Genomic DNA, 18086 nt, shown 5'->3' with positions numbered 1-18086 from the left:
ACTTCTTCCTATAGACGCTGCCTGGCCTGCTGCGTTCCACCAGCATTTTGTGTGTGTTGCTTATTCAGCCTCAATCATTAATGTGCAGTGGAGCCATGATTACAGCAGGAATTTAGACTGGAATGGTTCAACACTTACTAAGACTGGTGGGATCACATTATTTGTTAATCATGAAGACAAATTTTTGTTGTAATTTTTTTAGGTGATAATGACTAGAGATCTAGTCCTTGTGCAGGATATCATTCCATTCACCACCACCACCACCACCACCCAAGTAGAGAGTAAAGATTGGGTGGTTTGATTGCAACTATTTCACTGTGTGTTAGTGGCTGGAGAAATTCTCAAGGTCAGACTCATGAGCTGGTAGAGATGTTTCTGGTGTTATGAACATCATCTCCAAAATCCTGCACCAGCTCATGTTTTATTTAGCAAGAGTGAATGTGGAAAATCAAATCTTGAATTAACTAACTGCAACCAAGTTTGTTTTACCATCACCAGTTTGAAGATGATTGGATCGCAATAGAATCATCTCCTGAGCCAAAAGATCAGTGGAATTTATTCAAAGAGCAGAACGTTGGAGATAAAAGTTGTTTCTTTAAGTACAACACTTTTCAAAAATAACCTGCAAGCCAAATCCAAATTACTATTGGTTATCTCACAAAAAGTTTAAGTGAACATTGTAACCCGAATTCATTCTCCCAGGACATGGAGAATTTCTGCCAACCAAAACATCCTGCTGGAGTTCGCAGGACACCAAGTGTCTACCTTCCTCCAAATGTATGGAAATTGCAGAACTTCCAGCTGCAGATTGTGTGGGAAGTAGGATGAAAGCCTCATTGTAACAGCAAAGATGGATACGTGAAACAAGAACTCATAATTACTCCATTCCCAAATGAAAGGTCTTACCTGTATCAATGGTACCATCTGCAAAGAATGCAGGTTTTGTTTTGCCACATTCCAGCAAAACTAAATCTGGAATCATTGCAAATGGCCCCTTTAACTTAAGCTGAAACAACTGCTCAGATTCAGCTGTAGGCTGCCTCACACCAATTCTCATGAAAACGTATACATTAGTAGGATCAGAAGACATAGGAGCAGAACTATGCTATTTGGTCCATCGTATCTGTTCCAATATTTAATCATGGCTGATTTATTTTCCTTCTCAATTCCTTTCTTGTATCCCATTGCATATCTAACTGCCAATATAGTGCATATGAATGTTGCAATGTCTGCTTTGTTCAATCAATAACTCTTATTATTTTTATTAAAAGAAAACGAAACCCCCATTTCATTTTGTAACCAGACCATTTTTTTAATATAAATAAACATCCCATAAAGGAAACATGCCATAAATGCAACTTGTAGCTAAAGCAAAGAACTATCATTAATGTAACAAATTCATGCAGTTATCTATTATCTTCCTAAATAGTTCCATTTTGTTAACAATTATCAGCCAAACTTAATCTTACAAAAGTCCACAATAATTGCTTAACACTTTGCTTCACTGTAAAAGAGTTATATTTCATGTGTAGTTAGCTCGAGATTTTCCCTCCTACAGAAAGAAAAAATGGGGATTTGGGACTATCCAGTTACACTCACTGTTTTTGGAATTGCTTTGTTCCATTTCAAGCAGTATTTGAACATATCATTGATTCCTAAAACAGAATGAATATATTTGCTCACTTTCTTCATTTGGCAAGTGGGTCTTGGAGCTCATGCCATTCTTGGAAGATGAGTAGGTTTAAACTTTTGAAAGTACTATTGCCAAAAATAAATCTGCTTTGGAAATGCATTTTTTTAAAGAGAAGGGTGATATATCATTGAACATTCTGCACTTAAGCTCTACTTCTCCAGTTACGTAATTTATATACTGCAAAAGACCCTTTAATTCCAGGGAAATTATGAAAGACTTGATATTGGGGGAATTGAAATATGAGTTGGATTATTTACATGGCCTGAAACTATCCTAAGTTTTTAAATTCTGATAGATAGAACTGAGAGTAGGCCTTTTGCCTGACTCCCCCCAAGACGCAAAAAGCTTCATCACAAAGCTTCAACCTTGAAAAGCCTTAACAGAGCTTGAGAACCTGAAGGCCTTCCAAAAGGCCTCAAACATTGACTGGAAAATAAGCATGTACTTTTGGAGCTGCAACGTCAAGTTACTTGTCAATTTGATTTTTGTTTGAGATTTATGTTTCATTCCTGGCTGGGCTTAGCAAGGTAGGAGGCCCACCCCCAACTATCAAAGTAATCCAGTTCTCAAAAATTGGGGAAGAGCCTTCTCAGGGGGAATAGATTTCCATAGCCCCAATGACAGTAAGGGCCAAATTATTGGGGAACAATTACATACAAGGTTGAATTGTGACATGGGATAATTTATGTTTATGCTTCTTTTAAAATATATGCAATAGAGAGGTGAAGTTTAAAGGATAATAAAATGAAAATAGCAAATTGAAAAACAAATCATGCAATAGTAGTTATATTAATTTATATTACATTGACTTTAATTCAGGTAGCACCCACATCCCAAATAAATTCAATTAGTTTCATACAAGAGTTCTTTGACAATATTCTTCTCTTTTCAAAGGGGCTGGTAAATTGAATGCTGCAGACTCTGTGATTTTCATGTGAAAATAAAGACCTTATTGAGACTTGGAGGAGACAGGTAACAGTAGCAGCCCGGTATCCGGGTCAATAATCGATAGATCCAGAGCTTCCTTATAATTAATGAGATGCTCGCTAATTGGTTCCACCATGTTTTTCGGGTAAGTGGTGTCGTTTTGGAGTCTCTCGGCCTTATCTTCATCTATCAGACCAGATGCTATCGCCTGTTTTAGCGAACATCGCTCGGATGTGACGGGGTTAACCAGGCCTCCAGTGAGGTACTGAGCTTCCAGATACCACTCTGCAGCCTCAGCATAAAGCCAGCCACGCTCAGCAGCCTTGGCAGCAGACAGAAATTTCTTGGTCTTAGGATCTTCAACGCCAGTGTAGGCACTCTCAGCACTGGACAGTCTCTGTATTAGTCCATTTTCAATCAAACCAAGATCTGCAGCCTTCTGTACATTGTAACGGCTGCCATCTTTAATGCAGATAATTCCACCAGTTGCCGACTGGGCTTCCAGAAGCCTCAGAGCTGTCTCTGAGTCGATCAGATTTCGGTTAACTGCATTGGTGACGGACATTTTCCCATCTGTGTTCACATCAAATATGCCTCCAATTGCCTGCTGTTTACCTTTACCTTGCTTTGGAGGAAATAAACTGGGACTAGAGGATGAAATTGGCTGATAACTATTTGCCTTTACTGTGTCGTTGTGTGGCAGTGAATCTTTTCCTGTTAACAATACAGCAAATTCATGGATCGGGATCTCCTTGTCCAGGAACTGTTTATACTGCTTCTCAGTAATCTTGCCCTTTTGCAGAGCGTCATCGACTGAATACTTTTGTCCTGATTTCCGGTCATGGAGGATGGTAGAAGTGCCTGTAGGACCTTTGACTGTCATCTCTTCCCAGTCACATTCCTGATTTTCAAGGTTGACATACATATCCCAGTTGATGAGGCCAAGTTTGTAGGCTTCCTGTGGAGTCATTTCTTTGCCAGTATCTGGATCAATTACTACAATGTGACGCCGTAAACTGTTCTCCCTCTGCTCCCTCTTTATTTTCAGTGCAGCTAATTCTTTTTCCAATTTGGCAATCTCAGCATCTTTGGATGTGCTTGATTTCCTTAGATCATCCAACTCTTTCTGCAGGGATGTGAATCGGGACTCCAGAAGATCCACATTGCCAGAGCCTGGTATTGACTTCTCTGACTGAACTTCTCTGGTTTGCTGAATGGTTACCTGGATGTCAGAATGCAGCCTCTCACGTTCACTTAGCAGATTTTGTTTCTCCCTCTGTAGATTTGTATGCTCATTTTTCAGATGCTCCAAGTCTTTCAAAGACTTCATATCCTTGAACTCAATGTCTGACAGCCTAGCCTTCAAATGGTCAAGTTCATTCTGTAAGTTTTGCTTTAGTTTTCCTTCCTCTTCCAAATTTTTCTGAAGGCGCTGAACTTCTAATTCTGTCTCAGGATCACGTTCTACCTGAACTTTCTCGGTATAGATATTCTTTTCCTTGACTTTCTTTGTTTCAAGCTCTATCTGTTTGAGTCTCAGGGCCTGAAGGTTATTTTCAAGTTCATTTCGATTTGCCTTTTCTTCCTCTACATGAAGTTTAAGCAGTGAAATTTCTTTATCTTGTTGAGGATCCTGCTTCAGAACAACCTTGTGTTTCACCAAGACTTTATCCCTTACCTCTTTTTCTTTCTCCTCGAGGTCACTGAGTTTGACCTTTAGCCTCTTGACTTCCAGCTCAGCGTTGCGCCGAGCCTCTCTCTCTGCTTCAAGTTCTTGCAGCTGCTCTTCCAAGTCAGCTTTTCGTAGTTGCAATGTTTGGATCTGGGCTTTCAGATTTTCCTTCTGCCTTCTTTCTTGCTCAATCTCATTTGCCATTGAACTACATTCTGCCTTCAACGTTGGATCTTGCTCCAGCTTCACAACCTCCTGCTGCACCACTTTTTCTCTCACTTGAGCTAGGTCCTTCTTCTTCTTTTGGATGTTCTCTTCATTTATTGTTCGCTCCCTCTCTTGCTCCAATTGCTTCTGCTGTTCTTCCGCCAGCTTGGTTTTGAGGAGATTTAGCTCTTCCTTCGTACTTGGATTTTCTCGGTACTGAATGACCTCATTAATAACTTCTTTAATTTGAACCTGGGGCTTACTGTTCTTTAGCATTTCAATCTCTTTTTCAAGCTGCTTTATCTCAATTTTGGCTCTATCCACTTGTCGGGATTTATCCACTACCTCATCCCTTAATTTCTCCAACTCCTGCTCAGTTTCAGGATCTGGCTTGTACCTAATGACTTCCTTTATGTTGTCTTTTATCTCAATCTTTGGACCCCTATCTTTCAGGAGACTGATTTCATCATGAACACTCTTTAGCTGTAATTCTGCGTCATTGTATCTTCGCTGCTGCTCAAGGAGATCAGTTCTCAAGGTGGCTACCTGGTTTTCAGCATTGGGATCAGGCCTGACAATCTCCCGCACCTTTTCCTGGATTACTGGTTTAGACTTTTCTTCTTCAAGTTTTTGGATCTTTTTCACAAGCTCACTAATTTCTCGCTCATGTGACCGCTTTTTGGCCATCTCATCTTCATGTTGACGGCGAAGATTTATAACCTCCTTCTCCAAATTTGCATCCTTCTCCATCTTGATGACTTCCTTCACAGTCACTTTCTCCTCCTCCTTGTCTTTTTCTCTCTGCAGTCGTTTCAGCTTCAACTGAAGGACCCTTAGCTCCTCCTCCTTGTGCTGCCTCAACAGACTTTCATGTTGTCTGTTGTCCTGCAGGCGGTGAAACTCTGCTTCCAACTCAGGGTCATTTTTTAGCGTGAACACTTCTTGTTCTGTGATTTTCTCATGTTCCTTATTCTTCTCTTCGGTCAAATCACGGAGACGTTTCTGAAGCAGCAGGATGTCATTCTCCTTTGCCAATTTTTGTCTCCTGATCTCTTCAAGCTCCTCCTTGAGCCTCAGTATCTCATTTTCCTGATCCTTATCTTGTTCAATTCGAAGAACTTCCTTGACCACATATTGCTTTGCAGGGTCTTTTTTCATTTTCTCCAACGAAAGCAACTTGCGCTGCAAGATCTCCAGTTCATTCTCCAGAGTCGTCTTTTGCAACTGCTCATCTGCTAATGACTCCTGGACCCTATGCATCTCTTCAACTAGCTGTGGGTCAGGGACCTTCTTGACAACCTCTTTCTTGTGGAACGATCCCTTGACCTGCTGACTCTCCAGGACTGCAATTTCATCTTGTACTTTCTTGATTTCTTTCTCCACTCCTTCCCTGTGCTGCAGCTCATCATTCAGTTGTTTTTCCAGCCTGTTGCTAGGTGCTGCTGCATAGTTCTGCGATTGAACTTGTTGCTGGATTACTTGCGTCTCCGGTTGCTGCATTAGAAAGGGAAGAGAAGCTATTTTTGTTTTACCGTTAGGATGTGTTTGTTTTGTAACTCAGTCTAATAGACTCAAAGGACCATTTTATGATGTTGCCAATTAAGCATTTTGTCAATTATCAGATACTTAGGCACATAAAGACTAAGAGTTAAAGTTGCAAATTAATGACCTTTCGCGAGAGCTCACTGACTTAATGTTATTTTTTTTTAATTTAGAGATACAGCATGGAACAGGTCTCTCAAGCCACATCACCTAGCAACCCACCTACTTAACTCTAGACTAATCACAGGACAATTTACAATGATGAATTAATGTACTAACCAGTAAGTCCTTGGACAGTAGGAGGAAACCAGAGCACCTGGAGGAAACCTGTGCGGTCATGGGGGGAATGTACAAACTCCTACAGACGGTGCCAGAATTGAACTCTGAACTCTGACTTCCTGAGCTGTAATAGCGTAGTTCTAACCACTATGCTACCATGGAGCCCATTTCTCTCCCCTTATAGTCGCTTGATCTGTTGAGCAATTCTATGTGATCAAGTATTAGTCACCATGACATTTATTGATGAAGTGCACCGCTAAGACCTTCTGGTAAGCATTTAATTAATCCTCAGCCTTATTTTATTTTCAATTATCAATATGTGATAGGAACTGTGGATTTTAGTACCATCCAGTGTTTGCTCTTTGCATTTATCCTTTCATTGTGAAAGAGGACAAGACCGACGATTACCTGTTTCAAAAGGGTTTGTGCAAACTCCAGGTTCTGCATCCGTTGATGGTTGACAGCACTCACTGTTGCAAATTTAGTGGCCAGAGCAGTTTCCTGTGAGGAGACAGCATGACATTTTCTGAATAGTCAGGTACAGAAAGTCACGTCTACATTCCAGATCATCAGATACAGTTTTATTGCAGTGTGCAAGTTTCAGTCTGGAAGAAGACTGGTCAGAATGCTGGCTGTTACAACATCATTTGATATTTATTTAAAATAAATGGGGCAATAATTAGCTCTTAGATATTTAGGTTAAATCATAGGGACTATAGGTTGGACTCCATTTCCAATTTTAATTCCATTTCAATGAATAGGACAAGATTCTTAATGGAACTATGCAAAAGAAGTAAAATAATCCATTTTCAAAACTGGGTGGGAGTTTCAGCAATATGTCTTCATAGGAGAAAGTGATAAATGTACTTAAAGTAACACACACAGAACACCAGAGGAACTCATCTGTTCAGACAACAGCAATAAAGAGTCAGTTATTTCAGGCTGAGACCCTTCATCAGGACTTTAAACTAAGTAGCTTTCTTGAGACTAACAAATAAATATTTACCTGTACATTCTCTGAATGTTCAGCACTTCCTTGCTGGACATAATGGTTAATTGTACTATTTACGTCAAGCTATGGCCTTGTAGAACAAGCCAAAATAAACACTTCTACAGCTATCCAGCAATACTGCACACACGTCATGTTATCACATTACTTTAGTATACCAGCCAACAAGCATCTTTCAGCCAATATTACTTTTATTGCATGGGTGCCATCAGTGTGTAACTAGGCAGTCATGTTTCCCACAGTAGAATGGTGGCTTTGAAAGGTAACTCATGGACTGTTTAAGCAGCCTTGGATATGCAGAGGCCATTGAAGAGGATAACCCTCATCATTTTTTTTAAAAAAGGCAACTAACCAACTAGTGTTGTAGAATTCATTATTATAATAGCAAATAAAGGGCAGTTATCAAGTTACAACAAACAATTTGCTGGAGGAACTTAGCAGGTCAAGCAACAACTGTCCAAATTTCACATCAAAGCCCTGCACCAAATTACGGTCATGGGGAGGACTGAATGGAGGACCCCATGGTTCAGCAAAGGATTCGTTGCCTGGGTTTCTAATTGACTCGGAATCAAACTCAATGCAGATTTGCAGATGATTCTGAATTTGGAGAGGTAGTAAAGTGGCACCCTACTAAATGAACAACAGCAGATGTAATCAGTGCAACCTGGTGCAAATTAACAGGAACAAAAAAAAATGACCTCAGTCACATTTACTAAGTCTACAGTGATGCAGGAGCAACCTGCTGTTAGGTTCTGTTAACTGAAGTGAATGCAAAAAATTGGGGAAATTTCAGAATGGACCACATTTCTTGATCCTAGTATTACTGACTGAGAAGATTTAATTTTGTGTGAAAGTCCATGTATATGAAACATCTTTGTTTAATTGAAAGATTTCTGAAATTCATTTCTTATTAGTTACACTGCAATATTTAGTGTAGTTAGATCGGTAACCGTTAAATAACTTTGGTAGCTTTGCATGAGCTGAGTTGTCCTGTTTATATCTCTGGTTGTTAAAATGAAGCCTGCCTCGGCTCTGTATTTTCATTACACAGGTAACATTATAAAATAATTACCTCATCCTTAACTTTATCAGCCGGCGAAGTGAATTTTGCTTTTTTGGAGGATTGTGCTCTGTCTGGCTGGATCAGTGATTTAAACAACTCGGCTTCATGTTCATAATCCTGAGATCAGATCATGTAAGAAACAAGATAAACAGAAGGGGAAAAAAGGTGAAAGTATTCTTTCATGTGTAGTAAAACTCTGATAATCTACCATCCAGCTGTGTGGAGATCCTGATGATTTAACTCTTGGTCTATCAAGGTCCCATTTTCTGGAGACCTATAAACTCCCTAAGACCCATGTCTGGATGCTCCCTTTAAACAGACTGGAGCCCCATTTTCCACTCTCCTTTTATTGATTTCATTACGCCACTATGTTACATCTTAAAAATAAAGTGAATTAAAAGTTTGTTGGATATTAAAGGGAGTAAAAACTGAAAATCTGCCAATCCGGAACCAAAGTCCCAAGGATACTGGATTGTCAGAGCTTTACTACATTATAAATTAAAATTACTTTACCAGGGAGAGAAAAACAGATGCAAATTGCAGATGTTCATACAAATCCTCACACAATTACTGCATTACAACACTTATGGTCACAAAAAGCTTTCTCTTCCAGCCAATCCTGTTGAGACATTTAAGCACCCACGAAAACGAGTTGTGCCAACAAATTCCCCCATAGCTTCTGTCTTTTATATTCTTGAAATATCAACCTGAATTAAATCCATAATTCCTCTTGTCGTTCCATATGTATAAAAAGATACTAGGGGCAGGAGTATACTTTCTAGACCTTTGAGCTTGCTGAAACATTCATCAAGATCATGCCTGAACTTCTGCCTCACTGTCATTTTCCAGCACTCCAGCACAGAGAATTCCAAAGCTACACCACACTTTGAGTGGAGAAACTTCCCACAATTTCAGTCATACAGTAAATGGCCAGCATCCCATTCTGAGCCTCAGACTCCTGATTCTAGACTCCCCAAGCCAAGGTAAACATCCACACAAGAAACTGTGCAGGTGCTGGAAATCCAGAGGAACAAATATTTTGTTAGATTTTTTTTTAAGTTGCAACAATATCAGCTCTCCTTTTTCTAAACTTGAAAGCTAAACTATATAGGCCTTGTATCTCTCATATAGCAAACCTACCATCCCAGAGGAACCAGTCAGTGAATTCTTGTTGCACTACCTCTATGGCAAGCATATCCTTCGTTAAGTATGGAGACCAAAATTATTCATAATACTCATGTTGGGGTTTTACCCAAGACCCTGTATAATTTCAGTGGATATATTTATTGATATACTCACTTCCTCTCAAAATAAGGTTCAACATACCATTTGTCCCCTTTGTGCCTGCTGTTAGCTTTCAGTGAATTGTGTATAAGCACAGCTGTGCTCCTTTGACAATTAACATTTCCCACGTAAAAATGCATTCATGTCTCTTATTCTGAATTTAGTAAATAGCCTTCAGACCATAAAGTACCTGAACTTCCAATATAATGGACCCATTACAAACAAATCTATTGTTTGCCCCCACCATCCTGATCTAGCTGACATTTCTGTGCTCACTGAACCAATATCTCATCACTTAATTTCTTACCTTAGCTGCCTCCTGATATTGCTGTGCATTGTTCGTTGCTTTTGCTAAATCTGGCTCTTTATTGGTAATGTCACTTAAGACACGCTGTTTCAAAAGGGAGAATAAAATTTAAGGTCAATATTATGACAACCACGTAACTCTTATAAATGATTTGCTGGGTTAATAAACAGACTGCCTAACCAGTAAGAAAAGATTTACATTTAAACTCAGTGTTGGATGAAAGAGAAGATAACTAATAGAAACAAATTCTCTAATCTTCTGTCCAACCAATGTATTAAAACTATACTTCTATAAGTTTTAACAAGTTTCCCAAAACTAAAGATCTGTTGTGAAATTATGATGGATCTAATTTCATGTAACTATTTCCTGACCTGAAACATTCAGGAGAAATAAAAGCTATTCCTTCCGGAAGACAGTTGGCGTGATTGATACTGGAGGGAACGTGTCTTGTGGTGTGGGGGTGATTTTCAATTTTGCAATGCTTCATCGAAGTCCAAATTCTATCGCATGAGGTCCCGAGTCAAATTGTTGATGATTTGATGGATCATCAACATCAGCTTCAGAACTTGAAGATGACTAATTTGTCACAAACTATTTGATGGAAGTTCTCCCACTGTACTGAAGTTGGATGTCTGATGTCCACCTTACCCTCAGGCAGGTCTCGGTACAGACATTTATTGGGTGCTATGCAGAGGGCTGCTGTGAGAAAATGTGGCTTTTCCAGCCAATAGTTTCTCCTTTAACAAGCCTGACAAGAGGCACAAAACAACCACTGGGGCAACTTCAACCAGAGTGCCATTAGAAATTGGAATCTAGGCCATCTGCATTTTTGAGCCAACTGATAATTAAAATCAGCTCCATTTTCATCTGGAAAACTGACATTTGGATCCATAGAAACCATTGGGCCAGTGTGATCAAACAGTGATTTATTGGACCCCAAAATATAAACATACAAATATTGTTCTCAGCATTTCGTACACATAACTGTCCCAAGAGAAACAACTTGGACAAGTAGTATATAGAGGCAACTTGTGCCTGGAATAGATTGCTTGGGGTAGTAGTGGAAGCAGGTTATTTGGTGGGGTTTTAAGATCCTTTCCGATAGAAATGAAGGGCATGGAGCAACATGGATCATGCACAGAAGGAGGACATTTAATACAAATTGGCATCAAGATCGGTGCAACATTACAGGTTAAATGGCCTGACAGGTGCAACGCTATGTTCCATATCGCTTTGGTTTGTGTTCAAGAGCAAAATGAACAAATTTGTTATTCTGACTGGCAGAGTCAATGCAATTTCATGGATCAATTTATGAATAAACAGAGCAATTTAGTAATTTCTTCAATGCATGTAATCAAGCCAAAAGTTCTTGTGTCCCAAATACATGAGCCTGCTTTCCCTCATCTACTGAGAAAACAACCCTGTAAACGTGTAGCTGCAGATACTATATCTTCTACAGAGAAACCATTTCGGTTCTGCATTTTGCTTAAGAAAGAGAAGCTGAAATAATTGGTAATATCTTGAAATATCTTTTAAAAATAATTAAAATCTTTTACTCAAATACAGGTGCAGAAATGTCTTTATGGAACGTGGTACCATTTGGTTCCTCAGCTTATTGTCGATGGTTTTGGCACTGTCAGTTTCCCGTGGTTCATAGTTTGGTACGTTGGAGAGCCAGCTGTCCAGAGCATCACTACGATTCCGGAAACTGGAATATGCATTCTTGGCCTTTTCCAGATTTTCAATCCTGTAAATGGAACAGAAAATTAAAGAATTTCATTCCTATGTTTCTTATATTCATTATCTCTCAAATAATTCGTTAAATCTGTTAAGCCTAATTATATAACCTTGCTTTCGACTAACATCATTTTGTCTCCACATGTTAGCACTTTATACCATCGTAATGCACTTTGAACTACATTGTTTTGTATGAAAAGTACCCCATAAATAAGTTATTATTATTAAAGAGCATGGCACTTTGAAAATTTATACCAAATTCCAACAATGAGTCCACTAACATTTCAGAAGTAATTTAATCAATACAAGTGTTATTTGAAGACTGCAACCACAGGCCTATACACGTTAGCTCTCAAATATCATATTTCTTCACAACCAAAACAAAACTTAGCCTGTTAATCTAATTAGGTCATGTTTGCAGCTTGCCTTATGGATAAAATGATAAAGTGAGGTTAGGACAACAAATAAGAATGATTGTCTTCCTCTGCTTAATTAGATCATAACCCATGAGTGAAATGGAATCAAAAGATACCTCATGTCACACTCTTAAAATATCCTGAAGTAGAACAATTATTCAGGAGTGTTAACATTGACATTGCCATGAGTGAGGTGTTCATTCCCTGGTAAGGCTAAGAATGCTGAATGTGCCTCTGTTAATTCATTTGAATATTAGGATTGGAATTGTTTTCTTTTAATTGTCAAATGCATCGAGATACAGTGAAAAGCTTGTCTTGCATGCTGTTCATACAGAGCAAATATTTATACAGTGCCTCGGAGTAGAACAAGGTAAAATAATAACAATGCAGTTTAAAGTGAGACAACTACAGAGAACATACAGTGCAGGTAAACAATAAGAGGAAAGATCATAATGAGGTCGATTGTGAGGTTAAAAGTCCATCTTATCATATTAGGGAACTCTTCAATGGTCTTACACAGTGGGGTAGAAGCTGTCTTTGAGCCTGATGGTATCTACCCGAGAGAAGTGAGGAGAAGAGAGAATGTCCAGGGTGGTGGGGCCTTTGATTATGCTGACTGAGAAGTATAGACAAAGTCCATGGAGGGGAGGGCTAGTTCTGAGATGTGCCAACCTGGGTAACCAACTCCCTGCAGTTTCTTGTGGTCACGTGCAGAGCAATTGAAGTGCCATGGTGTGACGCATAGAGGTGGAATGCTTTCTATGGTGGGTTGATAAAAATTGGTGAAGGTCAAAGGGAAGATGTGAAATATCTGTAGCTTCCCTGAGGAAGTGGAGGCATTGATAAGCTTTCTTGGTGGTGGCATCTACATTGTTAGAGCAGGTCAGGCCACTGGTGATGCAGGATTCACGTGCAAGATCATAGTGTCATACGTCACAGTAAAAGGCCCTTCAGCCCCTCATCCCTTTGCTGACCATTAAGAACCCATCTATACTCAACCCATTTACCAGCACCTGATCTATAGCCTTCTATGCAGTGACAACTCAGATTTCCAGCTTAAAATACTTCTTAAATGCTGTAAGAATAACTGTCTCCTCCACCCCATCAGGGAGTCCATTCCGCACTCTGACTACCTTCTTTGTAAGCAAAGATCTCCTCTAAAAGTCTTACCTCTTACCCTAAATTGATGCCCTCCAGTTTTAGACACCTCTGCTCCTGTCAATGACCCTAATAATTTTATAGGTTTCTACCAGATCCTGCCTTAGATTCCTCTGAAGTCATCAAGTTTAAATGAGACCGTAGTTTCTCTCCACTGCCTAACCTACTGAATATTCCCAATATTTTAATCTTTCCAATTTCTAGCCTCTGGTTCTCACTCTGATGCACTGTTAGAACACAGCACACTCAAAATTCAAAGCAAACATTATTAAAGAACGTATATGTCACCATATACAACCCAGAGATTAATTTTCTTGTGGACATACTCAATAAATCCAGAATAGAATAATATCCATAATAGAAACATAGAAAACCTACAGTACAATGCAGGGCCTTTGGCCTACAACGCTGTGCTGAACATGTACTTACTTTAGAAATTACCCTCTTTTTCTATGAGAATAAATTAAAGACCACGCCAACTTGGGCATTCAATCAGTATGCAAAAGCCAACAGACTGTGCAAATACAAAAAGAAACAATAATTATAAATAAATATTGAGAACATGAGATGAAGAATCCTTGAAAGGGAGCTCATTAGTTGTGGGAACATCTCAGTGATGGGACAATTGAAGTCGAGTGAAGTTATCCGCTTTGGTTCAAAAGCCGGATGGTTGAGGGATAATAACTGTGCCTTAACCTGGTGGTGTGATTGTCATGACAACAACCTCTTACTCAATGTCAGCAAGACCAAGGAGCCGATTATTGACCTCAGGAGGAGCAAACTGGAGGTCCCTGAGCCAGTCCTCATCGCAAGAGCAGAGGTGGAGAGGCTCAGCAGCTTTAAATTCCTCAGTGTTATTATTTCAGAGGACCTGTCCTGGGCCCAGCATGCAAGTGTAATTATGAAGAAAGCATGGTTGCATCATTACTTCCTTAGATGTTTGCAAAAATTTGGACAAACTTCTATAGATGTGTGGTGGAGAATATATTGACTGGCTGCATCACAACCTGGTATGGAAGCACCAACGCACTTGAGCGGCAGCGGATATGACCCAGTCCGTCATGGGAAAAGCCCTCCCCACCACTATGCACATCTACATGGAGCGTTGTCGCGGGAAAGCAGCATCCATCATCAGAGATAACTCATCATCCAGGCCATGCTCTCTTCTCACTGCTGCCATTAGGAAGAAGGTACAGGAGCCTTAGGACCCTCCCCTCTGGTTCAAGAGCCTGGTGGTGATAACTTCACTCAACTTCAGTTGCCCAATCACTGAACCACTCCACTCATTTTCAAGAACTCCTCATCTCATATTCTCAATATTTATTGCTTATTGGTTTATTATTACTTTTTTCTTTGGTTACTTGCACAGCTTGTTGTCCGCCCTGTTGGGTGGAGTCTTTTATTGATTCCATTTACTGAGTATGCCCGCAAGAAAATGAATCTCAGGGTTGTATATGATGATGATGATAATATATATAGATATAAAATAAATAAATTTACTTTGAACTTTGAAGGTGCTCTTTCAATGCAAGTTCCGCCTTTCAAAAGAAGAGCATTTGATTATTAACATACAGAACGGTTCTGAAGAACAATCAGAAACCAACCGTCTGTCCATTTGCTTGTTGAGGTTGTCATAGCGTTCATTGAGCTTCTTCACCTCTGTGTCCTGCCGCTCGACATCTGGGCAGTGCTCCTGGAAGTTGTCCGCCAGGACGTTGCAGGCTCTCTTCACAGAGCTCAGGTTCTGCTCTGCATCTCGCAGGACTGGTTTCTTGGTTTTCAGCTCAGAGCGCAAGGCCTTTTTCACAGTAAAACAAAGAACGATTGAAAACAACTTAAACTGCAGGGAAAGATCACCAAATTGCCGTCTGTTTTCTTACCAATTTCAATCTGAAAGCGATATCATAGCCACAGAAGCATTTAATGTGAAAAGGATGGAGTTTAAAGCAGATGTGCAAGTTATTTTTTGTTTTACAGAGTGGTGGGGTGCCTGAATTGTGATTAAGGGGTAGTGCTGGAAATGGATTCAGCACCTTTGCTCAGTACTGTATGATGCACCATCAATAACTCACTCTGAGACATAAAAGCGAGGTATCGGCTTTTATTGACTGGAAGAAGGAACAAGCAGTGAGTGACCACCATACTACATCCCGGAGACAGAGAGGCCGGGCTCAGACCTCAATCGCCCTTATACCGGGGTCTGTGGGAGGAGCCACAGGAGCAGTCAGCTGGGGGTGTGTCCAGACAGGTATATGTAGTTCACCACACTGAAGTAATTTAATGTATTGCACTGAACCGCTGCAAAAAAAACAAACAAGTTCTATGACAAACGTGAGTGAAGGTAAACCCGATTCTGTTATGCATCTCTGTTGTGGACTGAGAATGGGACAGGGGCAGGGAGAGAGGAATCACAGATGGGAAAAGGGGAAAGGAGAAGTGAGGGAGCAAGAAGAGATGTTTGGTAATGATCAATAAGCCTTTTGTTTGGAATCAAGTGACCTTGCCTGGTGTCTCAGACCTGGGTGTGTCTGCACCTGCGTTACCACCCCCCCCCCCCGCCCCTCCGGCTCCCTCTCTGCCACCTGTCCCACACCCCTCACATGGCACACAACCCTCACCATTCTCAACATCCTTTGCTCCCGACAGGTTTACAAACTTGCTCTCCGATCCACATTGTCAAGTGCAATACCGTGCCAAGGTCTTTGGGACCCCAGCTATCTATATCCAGTATATGCCTAAGGCTTTGGCAAAGTACTGTACATTGTGGTATTTAGAAGGACATAGATTTGCAGGGATTGAAGGGTTATGGATCAAGTGCAGGCAGAGGAGGCTTAGTTTAACTTGCTGCTGTCCACACAGACAACGTAAGCCAAAGGGCTTGTTCCTGTACAGTATTTTTCTGTGTTCTGTAGAGCACTAAACCTTGGGAAAGCAGATAGCAGCCAGGTTTAACACAATTACATTGGATTGAGCTTGCAGAAGGATGCGGGATTTAGTTACATAAGCCACACACAGATGGAGTAGTTAAGAGAAATTACACAGAACAAGGTGGTGGAAATGAAATCATAATCAGGAGCTGGGAAAGCTGTTAGGAGGTACAGCAGGGTTCCATCCTCAGAGTTATTTATAACTTGGAGGACATTTGCAGCCCATCATGTGTTTGCCGCATTTATAATGCACTGTGTTATGTTTGTCCTCGACTGTGCTTCTGGTGCTAAGGAACTCATTTTTGTAGCATTTATAAGTTATTTTGCATTTCATGGCATTCTTGTCTGTGACAATAAAATTGACCATGAACTTGGACTGCTCACAAGCTGGATCAGGAAAAAGACACCTGCAGCCCTAAAGCAGATGGCAAACCCATCTTGCCATTTTCCCAAACACTTGCTGCATGTAAGCCAGGTTTTTTTTTAAAACTTGGATGGGCCGGTACAAACCAGGAAATACAAATTTAGACCATAAGACACAAGAGCAGAATTAGGCCTTCTGGCCCATCGAGTCTGCTCCGCCATTCCATCACGGCTGTTCCTTTTTTACTATTTCCTCCTCAACCCCAGTTCCCGGCTCTCTCCCCATAAGCTTTGATACCATGTCCAATCAAGAACCTATTGATCGCTGATTAAATACACCTGACAACCTGGCCAAATTTACACTGTGATTAAGTGTTGCCTGGAGTGGGAAATTTGGAACGTTGAAGGGAATGAATGACAATCTATTGAAATCTTCTGCAGGAGAGGATTAACAACCTTCAAGCAGTCCTGATGTAGAATCTTGACCAGAAATCTTGCAATTGATTTTTCACTCAGAGACACCACTGAGTCCCTCCCGCAGTTTATTCATTGCTCCCAGTTCCTGCGTCTACAGTCTCCTAACAATTTTACTGAGAGGGTTATATGAGAGAAAGAAAACAAAGAACAGGAAAGGGCAACAGCATAGAGTTGGGACACTGAAGCGTGTGCGTGTGGATTTAAAGTAGTGACTTCTTCTGAGAAGAACCCTTTTAGATTAAATAAAGGAATGACAAACAATTAATGGCATTGCGGATGCAGATATTGGAAAGACTCCTTAGTTTTCATGCACAAACACGAGAGATTTTGCGGGTGTTAGAAATCCAGAGTCTCTCTTCCTCTCTCTGTCTGACACACACACACACCCCCCCCACCCCTGTTGGAACTTAGCAGGTCAGGCAGCATCCCTGGAGAGGAATAAAGAGCCGAGAGTCGGTGCTTCTGGCTGAGACCCTTCATCAGGAACTTTCCCAGCTCCCTGATGGAGAAGGCTGACCGGACCACACCATTTTTGTTATTGTACCTTTAAGCACATCACTCACTTCGAGTTCTTGCTTCTTGGAATCCAGCCCCCAGTTGCTATCTGGAATCGTTTGATCCTTTATCAGCTTGTTTTCGAACTCTGAGAGCATGTTTCTGCTCTTCTGCAGGGAATTCTCCAGGTCGTTTACAGCCTGAACCCTGTGAGGAATCACAGGTTAGTGTGGTTGTTGGACTTACAATCCCAACGCAAAACATCAACCTGCAACAGGTACATTGGCAAACAAAACCCAAGTTTGTTGAAGGCATCAGAATTAAATCACCATTCATCCTCTTGGCAAAATGACGCAATGGACAACAGAACAGAGTTATGATGACGATGTTTAAAAGGAATCTTAGCATGCACATGTGCAGGCTGGGTTCAGAGGGATATAGACAACACACAGGCAGACAAGTGGTTTTAACTGACGTCATAGTCAACATGTGCGTTGTGAGCTGTGTGGCCTGTTTCTCTACCGTACTGT

General features: G+C 40.6%; 1 protein-coding gene across 1 annotated transcript in view; it reads right to left on the bottom strand.

Moving 5' to 3' along the window:
* Positions 1 to 1286: 1286 nt before the first annotated feature.
* Positions 1287 to 18086, bottom strand: part of ppl (periplakin) — a 79748-nt gene continuing 62948 nt past the window's right edge. Inside the window, exons 17-23 of the mRNA XM_059979214.1 lie at positions 17625 to 17763; positions 14899 to 15092; positions 11580 to 11730; positions 9984 to 10067; positions 8402 to 8509; positions 6729 to 6821; positions 1287 to 5993 (exon numbers count right to left, since the gene is read on the bottom strand). Of these exons, the coding sequence (XP_059835197.1) occupies positions 2643 to 5993; positions 6729 to 6821; positions 8402 to 8509; positions 9984 to 10067; positions 11580 to 11730; positions 14899 to 15092; positions 17625 to 17763 (4120 nt within the window). The 3' untranslated portion in view covers positions 1287 to 2642. The remainder of the gene's footprint in view (positions 5994 to 6728; positions 6822 to 8401; positions 8510 to 9983; positions 10068 to 11579; positions 11731 to 14898; positions 15093 to 17624; positions 17764 to 18086) is intronic.

Source organism: Hypanus sabinus, chromosome 9, assembly GCF_030144855.1.
Source record: "Hypanus sabinus isolate sHypSab1 chromosome 9, sHypSab1.hap1, whole genome shotgun sequence".
NCBI lineage: Eukaryota > Metazoa > Chordata > Chondrichthyes > Myliobatiformes > Dasyatidae > Hypanus > Hypanus sabinus.
Note: the sequence above shows the minus strand (reverse complement) of the source record. Positions and strands in the feature narration are given on the sequence as shown.